Source organism: Pyrus communis, chromosome 10, assembly GCF_041283825.1.
Source record: "Pyrus communis isolate YQ-2024b chromosome 10, ASM4128382v1, whole genome shotgun sequence".
Lineage (NCBI taxonomy): Eukaryota > Viridiplantae > Streptophyta > Magnoliopsida > Rosales > Rosaceae > Pyrus > Pyrus communis.
The window spans coordinates 31,472,807-31,490,565 of record NC_142574.1 but is presented as its reverse complement, the minus strand read 5'-3'; the positions used below and the strand labels follow the sequence as shown (position 1 = coordinate 31,490,565).

The window sequence follows — 17,759 nt, the reverse complement described above, 5'->3', positions numbered from 1 at the left end:
GACAAAACGTAAGGGAGAGGACACAAAGAAAAGGAAAAAAAAAGAGTCAACAAAATGGAGCATTTTCTCAGTAGAAATGAAGTTAAGGAACAAAGAAGAAAGAAAAATGATAAATGATGGTGCAACCGTATTGACTGAGTTTTAAGGATATTAAACCATTCCTATTGTTTCTATGCCTCCTTAAATTTGATTTTAATATATTTTTTTCTTCAGTGTCAAATTTTGCCTTTTAACTCCTTGAAATTTAATTTTTTGTTACACTATACATGATATCTATCATGTCCACTTATAACTAACCATGTGACACAAGTATAAGATTACTCCATATGTCATAATATAAGTGCGATCTAATAACAGTGAACTATTACTGATATTGTCTTCACTTAACTACATATGCAATCTAATAAATATAAATTTTTATTACAGAAAACCTCAATGCAAGTTGTATTTAATTTTATCAAGTCTTTGAAATGAGACTTTTTACATTGTTCAACATTATCAACCAAACTTGTACTATCCACGGTCACAATTGCATATGGGTTATACAAGTTATATGTCATTTAGTATTACGACAGGTTGATAAAAAATGAGATCGAGTAACGTTGGAGATACCAAATTTATGTGCATTACATCAATGATTAAAAATTTATGCTAGGAGACCATTAATAGTCTAGTGATTTTCCTCTTCACTTGTAAATGAGAGTTTTTAGGTTCGATTCTCGCCAAAGGCGAATTTGAACCACATTATCGTTTGTCCATTGTGAGGCTAAGCCCATCCTCCCCCCTCTCTTTAGTGTAATCAATATCGTTTGTTCCAAAAAAAAATTATTTATGCTAGGGTACACCACGAGATCATACTTTTATTGAAGAGACGTGGGACAATGCGGTAAACTAAAATTGGATTTTCCTAATATTTCTATTAAAAAATTATCCTTGAATTCACGACACATCAATTATATCATACATGTAACACATCTTCTAAAAAATATGTAATGTCTCACACACAAATGTAAACTCATATGAAACACAAGACACTGTATGTTTTAAAAAACTGAAACAAAGTATGAAAGAAAGAAAAAATGTAATGTCTCACACACAAATGTGGACTCATATGAAACACGAGACATTGTATGTTTTAAAAAACTGAAACAAAGAATGTATGAAAAAAATGGTATACAAAAATCACTTCACTTACCATCTAAAATTGGTTGAATCTTTTTGTTTGCCAAAATATAAAATGCTTTCAATACTATTTTTATAAGAGGACAATTGACATATGACAAAAAAAGAATGTCATAAACAATAGTTTGGTCATAATTAGGTGTTGTTTGTTAAGTAATATGCAAAAAGCAAAACAGAGAGATCGCAGATGAGGAAGAAGAAGGAAATAGAGAAGGTTTAGAGAGAGAGAGAGAGAGAGAATGAATTGCCGTTCTTATTTTTCTTGATTAGTCTCGGGTTACAGAGGGTACAGTTGCTATACAGATGAGTACTTAGCTAACTGCCTTAACCAACTCCATTACTTACCAACAATCCTAACTAATTATTCTAACAGCCACACTCCTAATTGCCTTATCTATTTGGCTGATTACATGTGTCATGATCCATACCCTCCATATCCTATATATTCTAACATCCCCCTGCAAGCTCATGGTGGTCCAAGCATGAGATTGTTGCAGTGAGTATTGAACAATGGCGAACTCAGTCCTTTGGTAAGAATGTCGGTAAACTGCTCGGAAGAAGATACAAACTGAACCATGAGCTTCTTGCTTGCAAAACGTTCTCTCACAAAGTGAACATCAACTTCAAAATGTTTTGTGCACTGATGTTGCACTGGATTTTTAACTGAAAAAGCTAAGCATAGTCCATCAATAATTTATTAGTTTTAAATTTTTTTCTTTCAATTTATTGATTAATTTAATTAAACTACTACTTATACCATTTTAAAATAAAGTTATTCGAACATTATTTTTGAGTGTTAGGTGAAGGACAACCTTAAAAAGAATTTTGACAAGATTTTCAACAATTTATCAGTAATAATAAAAAAGATTAATTGTTAATTCCTCATGATTATAATTACAGGAAATAGGGATGGCCTAGCAAACGTAATTTTGGGACTTTGTTAAGTAAAGTTGGGAATGGCACGTAATATTGATGGGACTGTACGTGATCCTCAGACATTTTCACGATGCATACGAGACTCACGTCAAATCCTATTGTGATCCCACACGTTTGTTTTTTGGTATGCTGCGGGAAACCCGACCGGCAAGACTTTCGAAAAAAAAACGAGTACAACTTCGAAATTTTCGTCGAATGACTAGTGACTACTTACTATAAGACGGAAAATGATCATTTTCGAATCTTTTTTGTGGGAATTCGAAGAATTCATCAATCACGATCGTTATTATGTGATCATTTTTCGTTAAATACTAGTTATATTTAATTTTAAATTTTAAATTTCAAATAATTTCTGACCATACGATGTACGATGAACGACAGTGATTGATTGATCCTTCGAATCCTGATAAAGAGAATCTAAAGAGGAATCTTTTCCCTCTAAGAAGAACAACAACCCAAAACCCTAACTTTGTGGAACTTTCATTGTTTTTGTTAAACATTGATTACGAACCCCGAGACTGAAAGCTAAATTGGTATTAATTCCACTCCATGCATCGTCCTTTTTCACCTACATATACAACTAAGATCATCTCTAAAGAAGATGTCAAAATATAAATATCAAATGTTAATTTGATGGCTAACATGACAATGTCAGATTTTCTTTTTTTCCAACCGATATGTTTCTTTGTTATAAATGATATATCTAGGATGCATTAAAAAAAAAAATCAATTAAAATACATTTTCAAGATCTATAATTAGTGAATTAATAGGATCTACATAATAAAACAATTAAAAAAGAAATTTGACATCACCTTTTCACATTAGTCCACTATGAACCCAGTCTGAAAAGTCATTACAAATTGTACCATCTTAATCACAATCAGCATCCCTTCTGCAAAACATGGTAAAGTTTTTTCACGTTCCTTGTCACATTAGTCCATAAAACAACAGAGGATCTTTAATCCCAGCTTTACCGACCAAGCAAAAGCAATCCTTATCCAGAGGATTGCATGGGATCTTCATTTGAACTTGAGCAGCCTATCTTCTGGCATCGGCCATGATTGATCCTAATGCAATAATACCATGACAAAATCACAATAATAATCTCTCAAAATCTAACGTGTAAAACCGGAATCCTTTCTTCATCCAACAGCCTTAATTATAGCGGGCGATGGTGTTAAATCGAGTCTAAACAATTAGAGACTAAACCATGCTGAACTCTAGTTTTGTCAAGCTCTTGTGATAAGGATGCTCCAATGCATATGCGACTGCCGAAGCTTGATGTGTTACTGTTGAAGAACAATGTATGAGTTATAATTTTAGTCTTGAAAAGGCTCAAGAGTCAAGAGTACGTAGAACAAATAACGACAATAAATGAATGTGAAACGGAAAGTCCAATTTTTGTTACAGAACTTATAATGCGTTTTTGGATGCATAAACGGCCTAGGTTGGGAATCGGTTTAATCATATACATGTATAAGTTTAGTGCAATAATCTGGATCCTTAAATTTAGTCAATGGACAAGATTACTGAGAGGAACAAGACGCATGTTCATCAAGTATTCATATATGTGTTGTCACATTACATATTTTACAGCTAAATAACCTAGTCCAATATGCTCAACGGGTACATTTTCTTTTTGGGCTGCGGTCAAGACTCAAGCCCGTATCCAAAGAGTTCGAGTTGTTTTTTTTTCTGTTTTTTTATAATGTTTTTTAAGAAATAGAGGACGAGTTATTTTCTCTCAAACGTACTAACTACAAAGGCCCAAATCCGAAAATCCCGCGGCCAACACCTCCGAGAGGATGTCGTTCTCTCGAGTTCTCCAGCGCTCCTTCTGCACCGCCACCCAATCCAACGTCACCAGCAGTAGGAGCATTGGCGCCATCTCCACCGACCTCTACAAAGAGCGCAACCTCAAACGCCTCGTTGAGAAGTTCAAAAAATCATCCGAGCTCTATCGCTTCCATACCAAACTCTCATTTACGAGGACACCGTACGCCGTCTCGCCTCCGCAAAACGCTTCGAGTGGATCGAGGAGATCCTGGAGGACGAGAAGCAGCACGCGGACCTCTCCAACGAGGGATTCGCTGTCCGACTGGTTACGCTTCACGGGAAATCTGGCATGTTCGAGAATCCCGGTGTTTGACGAAATGCCTGAGAAAAACTGTGAGCGCACCGTCTTGTCCTTTAATGCCCTCTTGGGTGCTTGTGTTAACTCCAAGAAATTTGACAAGGTTGATGAGGTTTTCAGAGGGGTCTCTCAGAAGTTGTCAATTGAACTAGATATGGTGTCGTATAATACTGTGATCAAGGCGGCGGTTTCGATGGTCGTTGAGATGGAGAAGAAGGGTGTTGAGTCGGATATGATCACATTCAACACGATCATGAATGCGTTGTTTGCGAATGGTCAGTTTTTGGCAGCCGAGAAGATATGGAGTCGAATGAAGAATGTTGTCCCTGATGTTAGGAGCTACAATGCCAGGTTGTTGGGATTGGCTTCGGAGAAGAAAACTGACGAGGCGGTTAAATTATTCGAGGAAATGAGGAACAAGGAAGTAAACCTGAAATGTTAAGCTTCAATGCCTTGATCAAGGGATTTGTTAATGAGGGTAAATTAGAAGAAGCTAAACAGTGGTATCGTTAACTGGTGAAGAGTAGTTGTGCTCTGCAAAAATGGACTTTCCACAGGCTCTTGTTCCTTTTGTTTGCGAGAGGGGTGATTTGGACATAGCCTTTGAACTCGGCGAGGAAATTTTCAAAAGGCGTCTCCTTGTGGATGTGGAGTTACTGCAGAGTGCAGACTGGTGGATGGGCTAGCTAACGCTTCCAGGATCAATGACGCAAAGAAGATTGTGAGGCTTGGGAACACAAATACATAGCTGCGTTACAATTTGCAGTTGCCTTCAGAGGAATAATGTAATTCTGTTGTTGTTTGTTTCTTTTCGCATGTCGAAATGTTTGTGCTTTTATTGCTAGACCCTTCTAAATTTTATAGTTAAATTTGTGCAAGCTTCAAATATTCCTTCAATTTCAGTGTTGAATAGTTATTATTACACAGATTTTCATACAGCATAGATTTCAAATACGCCTCAACAGGTGGAAGGTGTTGGTCATCATCGTAGCGACACATTAACGGGGCCATTCTTACAAGATTAAGGGAAGCCGTGGTGAATGTCGCTGGACAAGGGTATTTAGGAGACACCAATTCTTTGTTTAGCTGCTTCCATTCTTCTTAAATCATATTTACAGTATTTTCTTGTGCTTCCTCCATTGAAGAACCCGGATTTTCATCTAAGTAGCGTCGTATCTATGACCCCTCGTGCCGATCCTGATTCTCATCCTTCAGTCAAACTATGCACATTTTGAGAGATATGAACAAGATGTTTACTCTATGTAACGTGTTTGATTTGAATCTGATTATATATATAATCACCTAGGCGCTTCCCAAATCTTCCCAAAGCCAAAGAATTGCTGCTTTGGAAAATGCAATTTCTGGAGTTTCATTCAATGGCTCCACACTTTCGTTGTACCTTGACCCAAGAGAAAGAATCTATGCACCATCATCGCACAAACCCCAGAAGAAACAATACCATTCTTTAAGTAGTCTTCCGCGTTCGGCAAGTGCCCGCATTTGAACCGCTTTGCTTCTGATAAAAATGCATTGCACAGAATCCCCCACTGCACGTGATAGTAGAATTAACTATCTGTTAAACCTTTTCTTGAACAAATTAGTAATTAAATTTCATGACACTAATCCGGTTTAATATATTACCTTAAACGAACGTAATGGGTACCACCCATGCTTTTGATAGAATTTGCAGCTGATTTCATTCGTCGTATTGTAAAGAGCCATTAAATATATGTTCATGTAGTCCGGTTTAAGTGCTCTATAATATTTACTGATCAATTCACGGTGAAAACTGGTGAAGCCAATTAAGAAAGTACAGGACATTTTATTGTTTACATATTGACGGCCTCAGTGAAGAGAGGTAGTTCATCACGCGTCTCGTACATCGAAAATGTCATCAATAAATAGTTTTGTGAGCTGAATCCTCTCAGTTTGGATCTGTTGAGCGCAAACTACAGTTCCTAGGCAGTCCCATCTCTTTCCACCACCTAATTAATTTGTTGGATGAAATAAACAGACAAATTAGGATTTCTATAGTGCAGTTAATCATATTGTCTACATGCGGATATATTCTTGATATTGATAATATTGTTAGTACTTCGACCTTGTAGATATGTGCACAACATGGCTGACGATAAATTGGACCACATTTTAAAGAAATGCTGTTAAATGCACGATGTCAGTTAACTTTGGAAATTTGAATATCTCCTTCTGACGTAAGGACTGAACCAAATTAAAATCCGTTTTCCCACATCCTGTAGCATATTTAGCCATCTATTGTTCATGCCAGCTAGGGAATTAGTAAAAAAAAAAAAGTGGCCATGAATGTGGCCAAGCTTTTGTGATGGGGGTACTCCAGTGTGTTCCCCACAACTCTGGCCTGATGAGGACCAAGATAGGACAATGATCTATTTAGGAGATTACTACTCAATTTTCCAGCTTCATCAAGTGCATCTGCTGCTTCCATGCTTAGCCGTGAAGCTTCATACACCAATCCCTTGACCTCTAAACTAATTAACATTTTCTTAAAATGCTTCCTTCGCTTTCCTTCTAGTTGTTGACACATCTATTAATAACAAAAGTTATAATTGGGAGTGATTGACTGATACTGAATATCAATCTACAATACTACGTAAATATACGAAACAAATTGTTACCAAAATTTTAGTTATACTCACCCTCGGGCACGAAGTGACCATGTTGTCTGACTAGCCAGAACCGAAGGGCAACTTCATGAAGGTCATTATGTTGATGAGAAAGGCCATGAGCTGATAGATATGATTAGGTCAATTTGTTCTTCGAAAGTGGTAATCTATACCTAGACGTTGAACGACATCGATCATGTTCAAACTTTCGAGCGCGCCTTCTCCTCCTACTTTGCTCAATACATTCCTGAATACCTCCAACTTTTATTCATGTTAGAAACGGCATGTCATCCTGCAAGCAAGGTGGAGTTATTGGAAGAGTGGACATAGGTGGATATAAATAGCTGAATGAGATTAGAGTGCCCAATAAGTAGGATCTTTTTTTGAGCAATATTTGGAGTGGAGATAGCAAAGTTGGCCTGAGAAGAAAATGCCATAGAAGGAAGAGTACAAGTGTTTAAATTTGTTGAATTTTTTCGGCACATGTATCTAACCAGGGCCGGAGCCTGACATAGATTGTAGGTGGCCCTGACCCTCTCGCACCATTTAAGCAAGCTTACGTTATTCCTTGATTTGCACAAGTTATTCGTCATTAAATGTTTCTTTTATATTATATGTTTTGCCTATCCGCAACCCACCCCACCACCACCACCACCTCCCCCCCCCCCCCCCCAAAAAAAAAAAAAAAAAAAAGACTCCGTCATTGTATAAATGTATGTTATACATTAATATATTTTAGAATTTTCACTCTTTTTCATAACTTTGAAAGAATTTTTATTCCATGCATCAACCTACATTGCTCTTAATACATAGAGAGTATGAGTTCCCACATTGAGAATATAAGAAACCTTATACGTGTTTATAAGGAATTAGGCTACTTTTGATACTTTCAAGTGAAAATTTTTGAAATGTCATATGAACTTATTCCTATTTTTCAAATTGTTATATAAACTAAAATTTTAAGCAATTTGTCATACCAACTTTAAAAAATCATTAATTTGTCATCTCACCCTAACTGCCGTTAAGTTTTCTATCCAATATAAGTCAAGTGTCTCACACAAGACTTGTGTTCGGGGTTATTTAGGTCATTTTAACATCTTTTCAAATGTATTTTACTTTTCTTTAGTACAAACACTTAATTTTTTTACTTTTCTTTAGCACATATAGATCTACAACTCCATTTATGCCACAAAACGTCAACATGTTTCTCATTTATAGAGCCCGTATGAAATTATGTCTTAGTGACATGCTAAAATGCAAACTCCCACTTGTGTATCATTACATATTTGGAATAACCATAAGAGAGTGCATTGCATGATCATTTCATTGCTATCATATAAAAAAATATTGTTCCATTGCCTGATAAACCCTACAGTTTTTTGTCGAATATAACTTAATAAAAGGGAAGTAAGGTATTAAAATGACCGAATAACCCTAAACACAAGTCACTTATATTGGATGGAAAACGTAACGAAGTTAGGGAGAGATGATAAATTAATGATTTCATAAAGTTGATATGACAAATTGCTTACAATTTTAGTTTATATGACAAATTGAAAAATGCATACAAGTTCATATGACATTTCAAAATATTTGCTTACTTTCAAATGATTTTATGATAGAACGCCAACTTCCTTCATGGTATCAAAATAAATCAATACATGTGTGAAGCTCAACAACCACATGTATTTCACATCACTTAATTTGTTCATTATTATGTCCCTGTTAATACCTTGACCACAATCAGTGATACATTAGCAGATTAAATAAATAATTATTAGTGAGTGATTAGTCATAGCCAGCTGACAGTTTGTTTGAGTGGAGAGTTATATATGAGCTCATGCTCTGGAGGTAAAAGATAAGAACAAATTTTACAAAACGAAATCAAAATACCAAAAAAATATTGGAGCACCGCTCCTTCTCTTCCCTCCTTCCCCTTTCTTCCCTATCTCTCAGTGTTACTTGCAGGTTGAATAGGGAACTGAGAATTGGATTTTATCATTCATGCTTTAAACATAATAAATTTTAGTTGAAACCATACGTTTTGTGCGTTTAGAATGTGTTGTCCATTACAAATGTCCCATGTGGTGTTCGAAGTTTTGTATTTGATTTATGTTTGTGGACTACCAGTATTTGTACAAGACTATACGAGGAATACCATGAACAAAAACTTGTGTTTGTAATGCGTTAAATTTCTATATAGACCAATAGTCTTGGAATGAAGCTTTGACTAAAAAAAAAAAAAAAAGTCCTGGAATTAAGGAAAAAATTACTGATTAATTTATATATAAAGCTAGAAGGCAAAAAATGGTGAATCATTCTTAAATTCTAGACTCTAAACCCTTGTCAAGGTATTTCTTATTTCTTTAAATATTGTACATTGTAAGTTTCTCATTTTACGAACTAATAATTCTATTGTACATACTTTTTTAATAAAGTAAAATTTATCTTATTTTTCTAAAAAATAGATTATACATTATTCAATGTACTATATTATTCCATTTTGTCAACATTTAACCAAGCAAAACTCTATTTGAATAAACAGAAGCCATAGTAACACAACACTTCATTCATACAACAACGGCTTCTCATCTTGGTGTAAAGAAATCAAGAACGATGGATGGAATGGGAATGAATACAACAAAGTAATCCAGGTAGCACTCAAAACTAATTGCAACCGTTAGTTTTAGAAAATTTAACTTGCAAGTGAGTCAACAAACAATAGGAAATACGATCAAGCGTCTTCGAAGTATCTCCTTTGATGAATTTTTACTAGCAAATATATCGTGGTACAACATTATTTATTAGTTCAATGTGACCTCAATATTTATTTTTTGTTCTTCTGCATTCTCTGATTATGTCACTTTTTTTTTTATAAGGAAACGTCGACGGTAAGAGAGAATTCTTTTTACCTGATTTTTTTTTTTATAAGATGTTGACATGGCTTAACCGTGACCATTCAAATAGGAGGGGAGGGAAGGGGAGAGAAAAAAAAGGGGAAAGAATCCTACTCTTATTCTCAAAGGGTCCGGAGAAAGAAATTGTTTGATTATGTCATGAATTCCCCAATTCGGATACTTAATAAATATCTTCGTGGTATTTATGTAAAGAAACAGATAATGTTTGCAGACATGAAGAATAGTAAGAGAGATTGTAGAGAGAAAGAGGAAGCTTGAAGAGGAAGAAAATGTTCTGTATATTTTCAGTAGTGAATTACAAAGAGTACATTTGGATATATATCTGCTTTCTTAGTAACTAAGTCTACTCAACAACCTTATAACAATCTTAACAGCCTTATAACAGATTCCGTAATCTACTGACACATGGCAATTTATGCATCCATTGATTCTATACTGTCATTATCCCTTATCAAGCTCAGGAGAGGAAGCATCAAGCCTAAGATTGCTGCAATGTGTATGAAAAAAATGGAGCAGATGATTCTTTTGTCAAGATATCATCAAACTGTTCATTTGATGAGGCAAATTGCATGTGTAAAAGTTGTTTAGCAACCCTTTACCTGACAAAGTGAACATCAATCTATATATGTTTTGTCCTTTGATGCACAACTGGATTACATGTAAGAGCAATGACATACAAGTTAGCATAGAACCATGTAGAAGGAATAGGCCCTGGAATCTGAAAAAAAACAAGTAACTGTCCAATCAAATCAATATTAGCTGATGTGGAGGCAACGACTCTATATTCAGCCTAATAAAGGATTGAGAAACTGCGTTATGTTTCTTGGAAGACCAAGAGATAGGATTATACCCCAAGAAAACTACAAGTCCAGTTGTTGACCTTCTGTCAATAGGGTTTCCAGCCCAATCAGCATCATCAGATGCATGTAAATCTAAGATATCTTTAACAAATTAAATACCATAGTTCTATGTACCCTACAAATACCCAAGTATCCTTTTTACAGCAAGAAAGTGAGACTCCATTGGACAATGCATAAACTGACAGACTTGATGCATTGAGAATGCAATATTTGTTCTAGTAAAGGTAAGGCACTGAAGTGCCCCTACAATACTTCTATACAATTCAAGATTGTTAAAAGGTACCCCATCATCTTTGAGCAATATGTTATATGGCACAATTCTGTTTTTGTAAGTAAACCAGACACGTACTTAGCTTGAGAAAGAAACAACCCCTCTTGATTCTAAGTAATCTAAATGCCAAGAAAGTGTCCCCAAGTCTTAAATATCAAAGTCCTTAGGGCAGCAATAACCAGGTTGCTAAGACTGTTATAAGGTTGTTGAGTAACAGAAATATCTTCAATTGTTTTTTGTAATGACCACACAATGAGTTTGCATTGTAGGCTAAAAGCTCAATTCAATAAAATCAAATACTGTAACCAATCACGTGCCATGACAAACAATTAATAGATAGTTGAACTAATTTATAATCACATGGCCACTAAAAAAAAGCATTAGTTTTAGAGAAATTCCTCGATAAAACTACTAAATGTTGGGGCCACATATTTGCCCCAAATTCATGTGGACAAGGTATTCATGATCCAGCTGGTTGATGAAGTTGAGAGAATGAACTTTGTACCGAAAAATTAAAGTCTCACTTCTGGGATGTTTTTATTCATTGTTAATCAGTTTTTAGTTGGAGGGCCACATAAAAGTTTTGTTTGTAACAAGTTTAGCAAATCTCAGCCCTTCAACAACTTGGATATTTTCTTTGGGAGGAAAGAACTAGGATATTTTTATTTTTTTCAGAAAATAAAACAACTGAAGAGCATCAAATTAATCTCTTCATTTTACATTCTCCCTTCCGGTAGAGATTCACATGCCTTGCACTTATGTTCTAGTTGTTTATTCCTTACTCAATAGGATATTAATACATTATAAACTAGCTAGGGTAATTCTATTTGGACCCATTGCACGTAAGAAATCGAAATCAAATCAACTTCATGCATGAAGCATCGATTTCATGTACTCGTCAAGAGATGGAAGGCGCTGGTTGTCGTCGTAGCTATACATCAATGGCACCATTCTTGCGAGATTTAGGGCAGCCTTTGTGAATGCTGTGGGAAGTGGATTAGGAGACACCAATTCTTTGTTCAGCTTCTTCCATTCTTCTGAAATCATATTTTTAACATGTTCTTGTGCTTCCTCCATGGTCTTGCCTTGATGTTCATTTAAATACAATTTTACATATGACCCATCGTCCCCGTCTTGATTCTCATCCTACAATTAGTATGACGATAAGAAAATCTGACGTGCTTTATGTGCATATATGTACATGCACGCTACAAATTTTGACGGATAAATATATATAGGCTAAGACATCCAACACACATAATATAGGGTGCTTGATATAAATGATACAATAAATATGTAGTTACCTTGGCACTTCCCAAGTCGTCCCAAAGCCGAAGAATTGCTGCCGTTGAAGATATAATGGCTGGAGTGCCATTCAAGAACTCCACAATTTGATTGGTTATACCTTCACCCAACAGAAAGAAAATGTGGACCATCACCACATTCACCCCAGAAGAAATAATTCCATTCTTCAAGTACTCTTCAGCCCGAGGCAAGTGCCCGGATTTGAACCATTTTGCTTCGACTAAAAATGCATTGCACAGACTCGCCCACTGCATGCAAACAAATAGAATGAATTAATCTATAATTAAGCCTTTCTTAATATGCTAGTACATAATTGTCACGACATTAATCCAGTTAGATAGATATACTTAACAATAAGGCAAATACTACAGTTTGCGCACACACACACACACACACACACATACCGTCTTCTTTAGCGAATGCAACGGGTTCCATCCGTGCTTTTGATAGACCTTACAGCTGATTTCATTCGTCATATCGTAAAGAGCCTTGAAGCATATCTTCATGTAGTCCGGTAAGTGCTCTATAGAACCAATTTCCCATCTGTAGCATAAAAATGTTCTGATCAATTCACTGTGAAAACTAGTGAAATTAATTACGAAGTTACGGGATGTTTTAATTATTCTTACCCATTAACAACCTCCGTGAAAAGAATGAGTTCATCAAGCGTCCCGTAAACGTCAAAAATGTCATCAATCAAATAGATAAATGAGATAGGTTTTGTGAGCTCAATCCTCTCATCTGACAAGTTTGAATTTGTTAGGCATGCCATGGACCAAATGTACCATTTAATAGGTTGGTCTCTTGCAAACTTCAACTTCTTACACAATCCCAGCTCTTTCCACCATCTAATTAAGTTAATTGAAACAAATAAACATTGATTAGCAACTGGTTAATTTATTAAATATAGAGACAACAACTGAAGATTAAAGTGCTATTTTCCAATAAAGTCACTGACTTACTTGGAAACTTGAACAACTTCCTTCTGGTGAAGGGACTGGACCATATTTAAATCTGTTTTTGCAACAGTGTGTAATATATTTAACCACCTATTATTTGTTCCTTGGAAGCTAGAGACAAAAAAGTTCTTGGCCATGAATGGGGCCAAGCTTTTGTGATGAGGATTTCTCAATGTGTTTTCAACAACTCTGGCCTGGTGATGGTCGAGATGTAACAGGGATGAATTTAGGAAATGGCCACTAAACTTTCCAGCTTCTTCAAGTACAACTTCACCCTCTATACTTAGCTGTGAAGCTTCATACAAACTCATCAACCCCCTGATGTCTTCCCTTAACATTTGATTGAAATTTCCTTCTCTTGTCTTGAAATGGTTGAACACATCTATATTCACACGATAAACACAACTTATAAATTAGCTAGTTATCACAATATCGAAATTATATTGAGTCAATTTACTGGTATCGAATACCAATCTATATTACTGAATTATAGTTAATAATCACCATCAGAGACGAAGTAACCATGCTGCCTGAGTAGTCGAAAGCGGAGAGCGACTTCATGCAGGTCGGTGGGATGGTGAGCACCATGAGCAGTAGTACTAGATATTATATGTTGCTTTTGGAGAATTTGGTCAATTTCTTCTTCAAAGTGGTAGTCTAGACCTAGCCGTTGAACCGCATCGATCATGTCCAAACTTTCAACTGCTTCTCCTCCCACTTTTTTCAATGCATGCCTTAAGTGGTCCAGTTTTTGTTCATTCTGGAAACAAATTATGTCATCCTGCGGCAAGGAATTAAAGAGAGTCGATCTTCAACCATGTATGCACATGTGTGTGTGTGTGTGTGAGAGAGGGAGAGAGAGAGAGAGAGAGAGAGAGAGAGAGATGATTTTTCTTACCTTAGATGAAGTATACTTCGTTTTGGAGTTAAGCGATTTTAAGGGAGTAGAAAGCAAGCTGTGATCTTCGGGGATGCTCCATTTTTCAGAACTAGGGTGTTGCGGAGCAACTGGAGTAGGAGACAAGGTTGCAAAGGAGGACTGGGAAATAGAAAATTCCATATTTCTGTAAGTCTAATCAACTCCCAGAGTAGTAGAAGGCGAACAGAGAAAATAAGATGTTTTTCGCTCTTCTTCATCTCTCAATTTATAATCGCCATGAAAATCGATTTTCGCTATACTTCAAGAGCTAGCACACTTTTCACGTTGATTTAGAGTATTTGTTATTTGCGCTTTTTTTTTTTTTTTTTTTTTTTGGGGTTGAAAATTCAAATGTACTAGGAAGGGTCCAAGAAAGAATCAAATACAATTAAACTTCAAATCAAGTGTACAAAACGTGAAAGTCGTGCTATTCGGCAAAGTATAATACTTAGGTATTGATCACTAGTGAGTATTTTATGTACTCATTTTTTGATTTGGCCTAATAAAAAAATGTCACGTATTTCTTGTTTTTCAACCAAAAAAAAATAATAATAATGGCATGTTTATTATTTTTTATTCACTAAAACAGTATACCAAAGTATTATCCAAGCATGTCTCAAACCCTATAAAGGCATCAATATTGAAGGAAGCCTTCAAACACATTTTCCCATTATTAGTGACTAAAAATAAATAAATGAATAATGCTCAGATCTGGAACCTTTTGGTTCCGCAAACTTGTGCGGATCTCAACTCTATCTATCTTTTCTTTATGTTTTGAGGTAAAAAATTACGACAAAACAGAAAGCCTTAATGTCCTTGTGCAACATTGCGTAGTTCATTATAATAATATGTACTATTTAGTGAACTCTTTGGGTTGAATATAATTTAGTGAGTTCGACGGAAGCAAGTCAACAACACCTAATTATGACCAAACTATTGTTTATGACATTCTTTTTTTGTCACATGTCAATTGTCCTCTCATAAAAATAGTCTTCAAAGCATTTTATATTTTGGAAAACAAAAAGATTCAACCAATTTTAGATGGCAAGTGAAGTGATTTTTGTATACCATTTTTTTCGTAGATTCTTTGTTTCAATTTTTTAAAACATACAGTGTCTCATGTTTCATATGAGTCCACATTTGTGTGTGAGACATTACATTTTTTTTTTTCCTTTCATACTTTGTTTCAGTTTTTTAAAACATATAGTGTCTTGTGTTTCATATGAGTTTACATTTGCATGTGAGACATTACATATTTTTTAGAAGATGTGTTACATGTACGATATAATTGATGTGTTTGTAAATTCAAGGATAATTTTTTAATAGAAATATTAGGAAAATCCAATTTTAGTTTACAGCATTGTCCCACGTCTCTTCAATAAAAGTGTGATCTCGTGGTGTACCCTAGCATAAATAATTTTTTTTGGAACAAACAATATTGATTACACTAAGGGAGAGAGGGGGGAGGTGGGCTTAGTCTCACAATGGACAAGCGATAATATGGTTCAAATTCGCCTTTTGCAAGAATCGAACCTAAGATTACAAGTGAAAAGGAAAACCACTAGACTATAATATTAAGTGATCTCCTAGCATAAATTTTTAATCATTAATGTAATGCACATAAATATAGTATCTCTAGCATTACTCGATCTCATTTTTGATCCACCTGTCGTAATAGTAAATGACATGATATAACTTGTACAACCCATATGCAATTGTGACCGTGGATAATACAAGTTTGGTTGATAATACTTAAATCAAGGGATTTTCCCCAATGATTGGGTTAATAATGTTGAACAATGTAAAAGTCTCATTTCGAAAACTTGATAAATTAAATACAACTTGCTTGAGGTCTTTTGTAATAAAAATTTAGGCTTATTAGATTGCATATATATTATGACATGTAGAGTAATCTTATACTTGTGTCACATGATTAGTGATAAGTGGACATGACAGAAATCATGTAAAGTGTAACAAAAATTAAATTTCAAGGAGTTAAAAGGCAAAATTTGACACTGAAGAAAAAAATATATTAAAATCAAATTTAAGGAGGCATAGAAACAATAGGGATGGTTTAATATCCTTTAAAACTCAGTCAATACGGTTACACGTAGTCTTACTCTCTTCCACTAAAGCAAGGAAAATGAAATTTCCTAACAGTTTACTTTAAAGTACTAAAGTTCGTAAGCAGCAGCAAATAAAATGTTTAATTCGTGACCTTCATGAAAAAGGAAACGAAAAGTGCGAAGGAACATCGTGATCAAATATATACCACAACTTTGTTAAGTACTACCAAACCTAACATTATCACGATGCATGTGTACGAGGCTCACGTGGACCCTAATTCTATGTCGCCACTTAGCCCCACTTCCCAGTTCCCACACTGCCGGAAAATCGGCCTTCAACAAAAACGAGTGCACAGTACAACTTCTGTAACTTTCATTCTGTGTTTTTTTCTTTTAAAATTGAATGGTTATGGACTACTTATCGTACGAAGAACAGCAACCCTAAACCTTAACTTTCTCATGTGGACCCTAATTCCATGCATCTCTTCCTTTTTTCACATACATACGTAGTACTTGTAGAGTTTTCATCACCATACAGCTCTATAAAGCATCTCCAGAAAATTAAACAAAATTCTAAGAGTGATTAGAGAAACCAAACTTTACAAGTTATATGTGAACTATTTAATAAAAGGGAAATAAAGCTCACCAATACAAGTAGATCCTACCTGGTCCACACGTTGACTATAAAATATAGTATTCCAAGCATTTTTTTTAATTTTAAGCTAAATATGTGCTTGGATTTATGTTGTATCCATTTGGCTAGCCATTTGTCGTATTCCTAAAATTAAATCCCTCCAAGAAAAGCCGGCCGCAGGTCTAGGAGGTGGATCCGACCCACCATTTGCGGGTCTAATCGCACTAGAGGGCATAGTCCTGGTATGAGAAGGAAACCCATGAAATCATGGGTTGTTGCTTGCAAAATGGTGGGGAGGAAAGGGAAATATGGGCGCCGTCGGTTTACGCCAGAGAGTGGAAGAGGGAAAAGGAAAAAAGAAAAAGAGGAAATATGGGCACCGTCACATTACGTGGTGTACTAATGTACTACAACAAACAAATAATTTATGTATGTACAATTCTCAATTCAATGAATCAAGTAACTAATGGTCCTTCATAAAAAGAAAAAATTTAAAAAAAAAAAAAAGAAAAAAACAAGAGGAAGGATAATACTAGAAAGATTAAAATTTTAACTTAAATTTATAAATCAAATGATGTATCATCAATAGGAAATAAGCAAGTTAATTGACACTTAGCAATAATCCAATAATAAGCATTCACATCTTTTAGTTTAAAATTTTGATCTCGTTAGTATTAAAATATATATACAATTTTCCAAAAAAACTCAAAATTGGGGTCACTGCATGATTGAGCCGGTTAATTGTACGTTGAGAGTTTGAATTTTATTCATTATCAATTGGCTTTTTCATTGACAAATCACATCCTGACATGATAATGACTTTGGTCAAATCATGGCCATTCAGCAACTAAGATATTTTCAGATCGAATGAGGATCCTCTTTGGATTTTTTTTGTAAGAATTTCAAAAATCTTTTAATTATATTTGTTCATC

The 17,759-nt window shown here is 35.1% G+C and overlaps 1 protein-coding gene and 2 pseudogenes across 1 annotated transcript; 1 reads left to right on the top strand and 2 right to left on the bottom strand.

The window, feature by feature from the left end:
* The first annotated feature begins 3,734 nt into the window (after positions 1–3,734).
* Positions 3,735–5,150, top strand: LOC137729947 (pentatricopeptide repeat-containing protein At2g18520, mitochondrial-like; annotated as a pseudogene).
* On the bottom strand, positions 5,118–7,162 carry LOC148693901 ((3S,6E)-nerolidol synthase 2, chloroplastic/mitochondrial-like; annotated as a pseudogene).
* A 4,413-nt stretch (positions 7,163–11,575) lies between these two features.
* LOC137729944 ((3S,6E)-nerolidol synthase 1) lies at positions 11,576–14,496 on the bottom strand. Its single transcript, XM_068468994.2, has 7 exons — positions 14,107–14,496; positions 13,713–13,989; positions 13,212–13,590; positions 12,879–13,097; positions 12,654–12,792; positions 12,249–12,497; positions 11,576–12,090 (listed from the first exon to the last, which is right to left on the bottom strand). Exons 1-7 carry the CDS (start codon positions 14,266–14,268, stop codon positions 11,812–11,814), a joined length of 1,704 nt encoding a protein of 567 aa, XP_068325095.2. The 5' UTR covers positions 14,269–14,496; the 3' UTR covers positions 11,576–11,811.
* Positions 14,497–17,759: the final 3,263 nt, after the last annotated feature.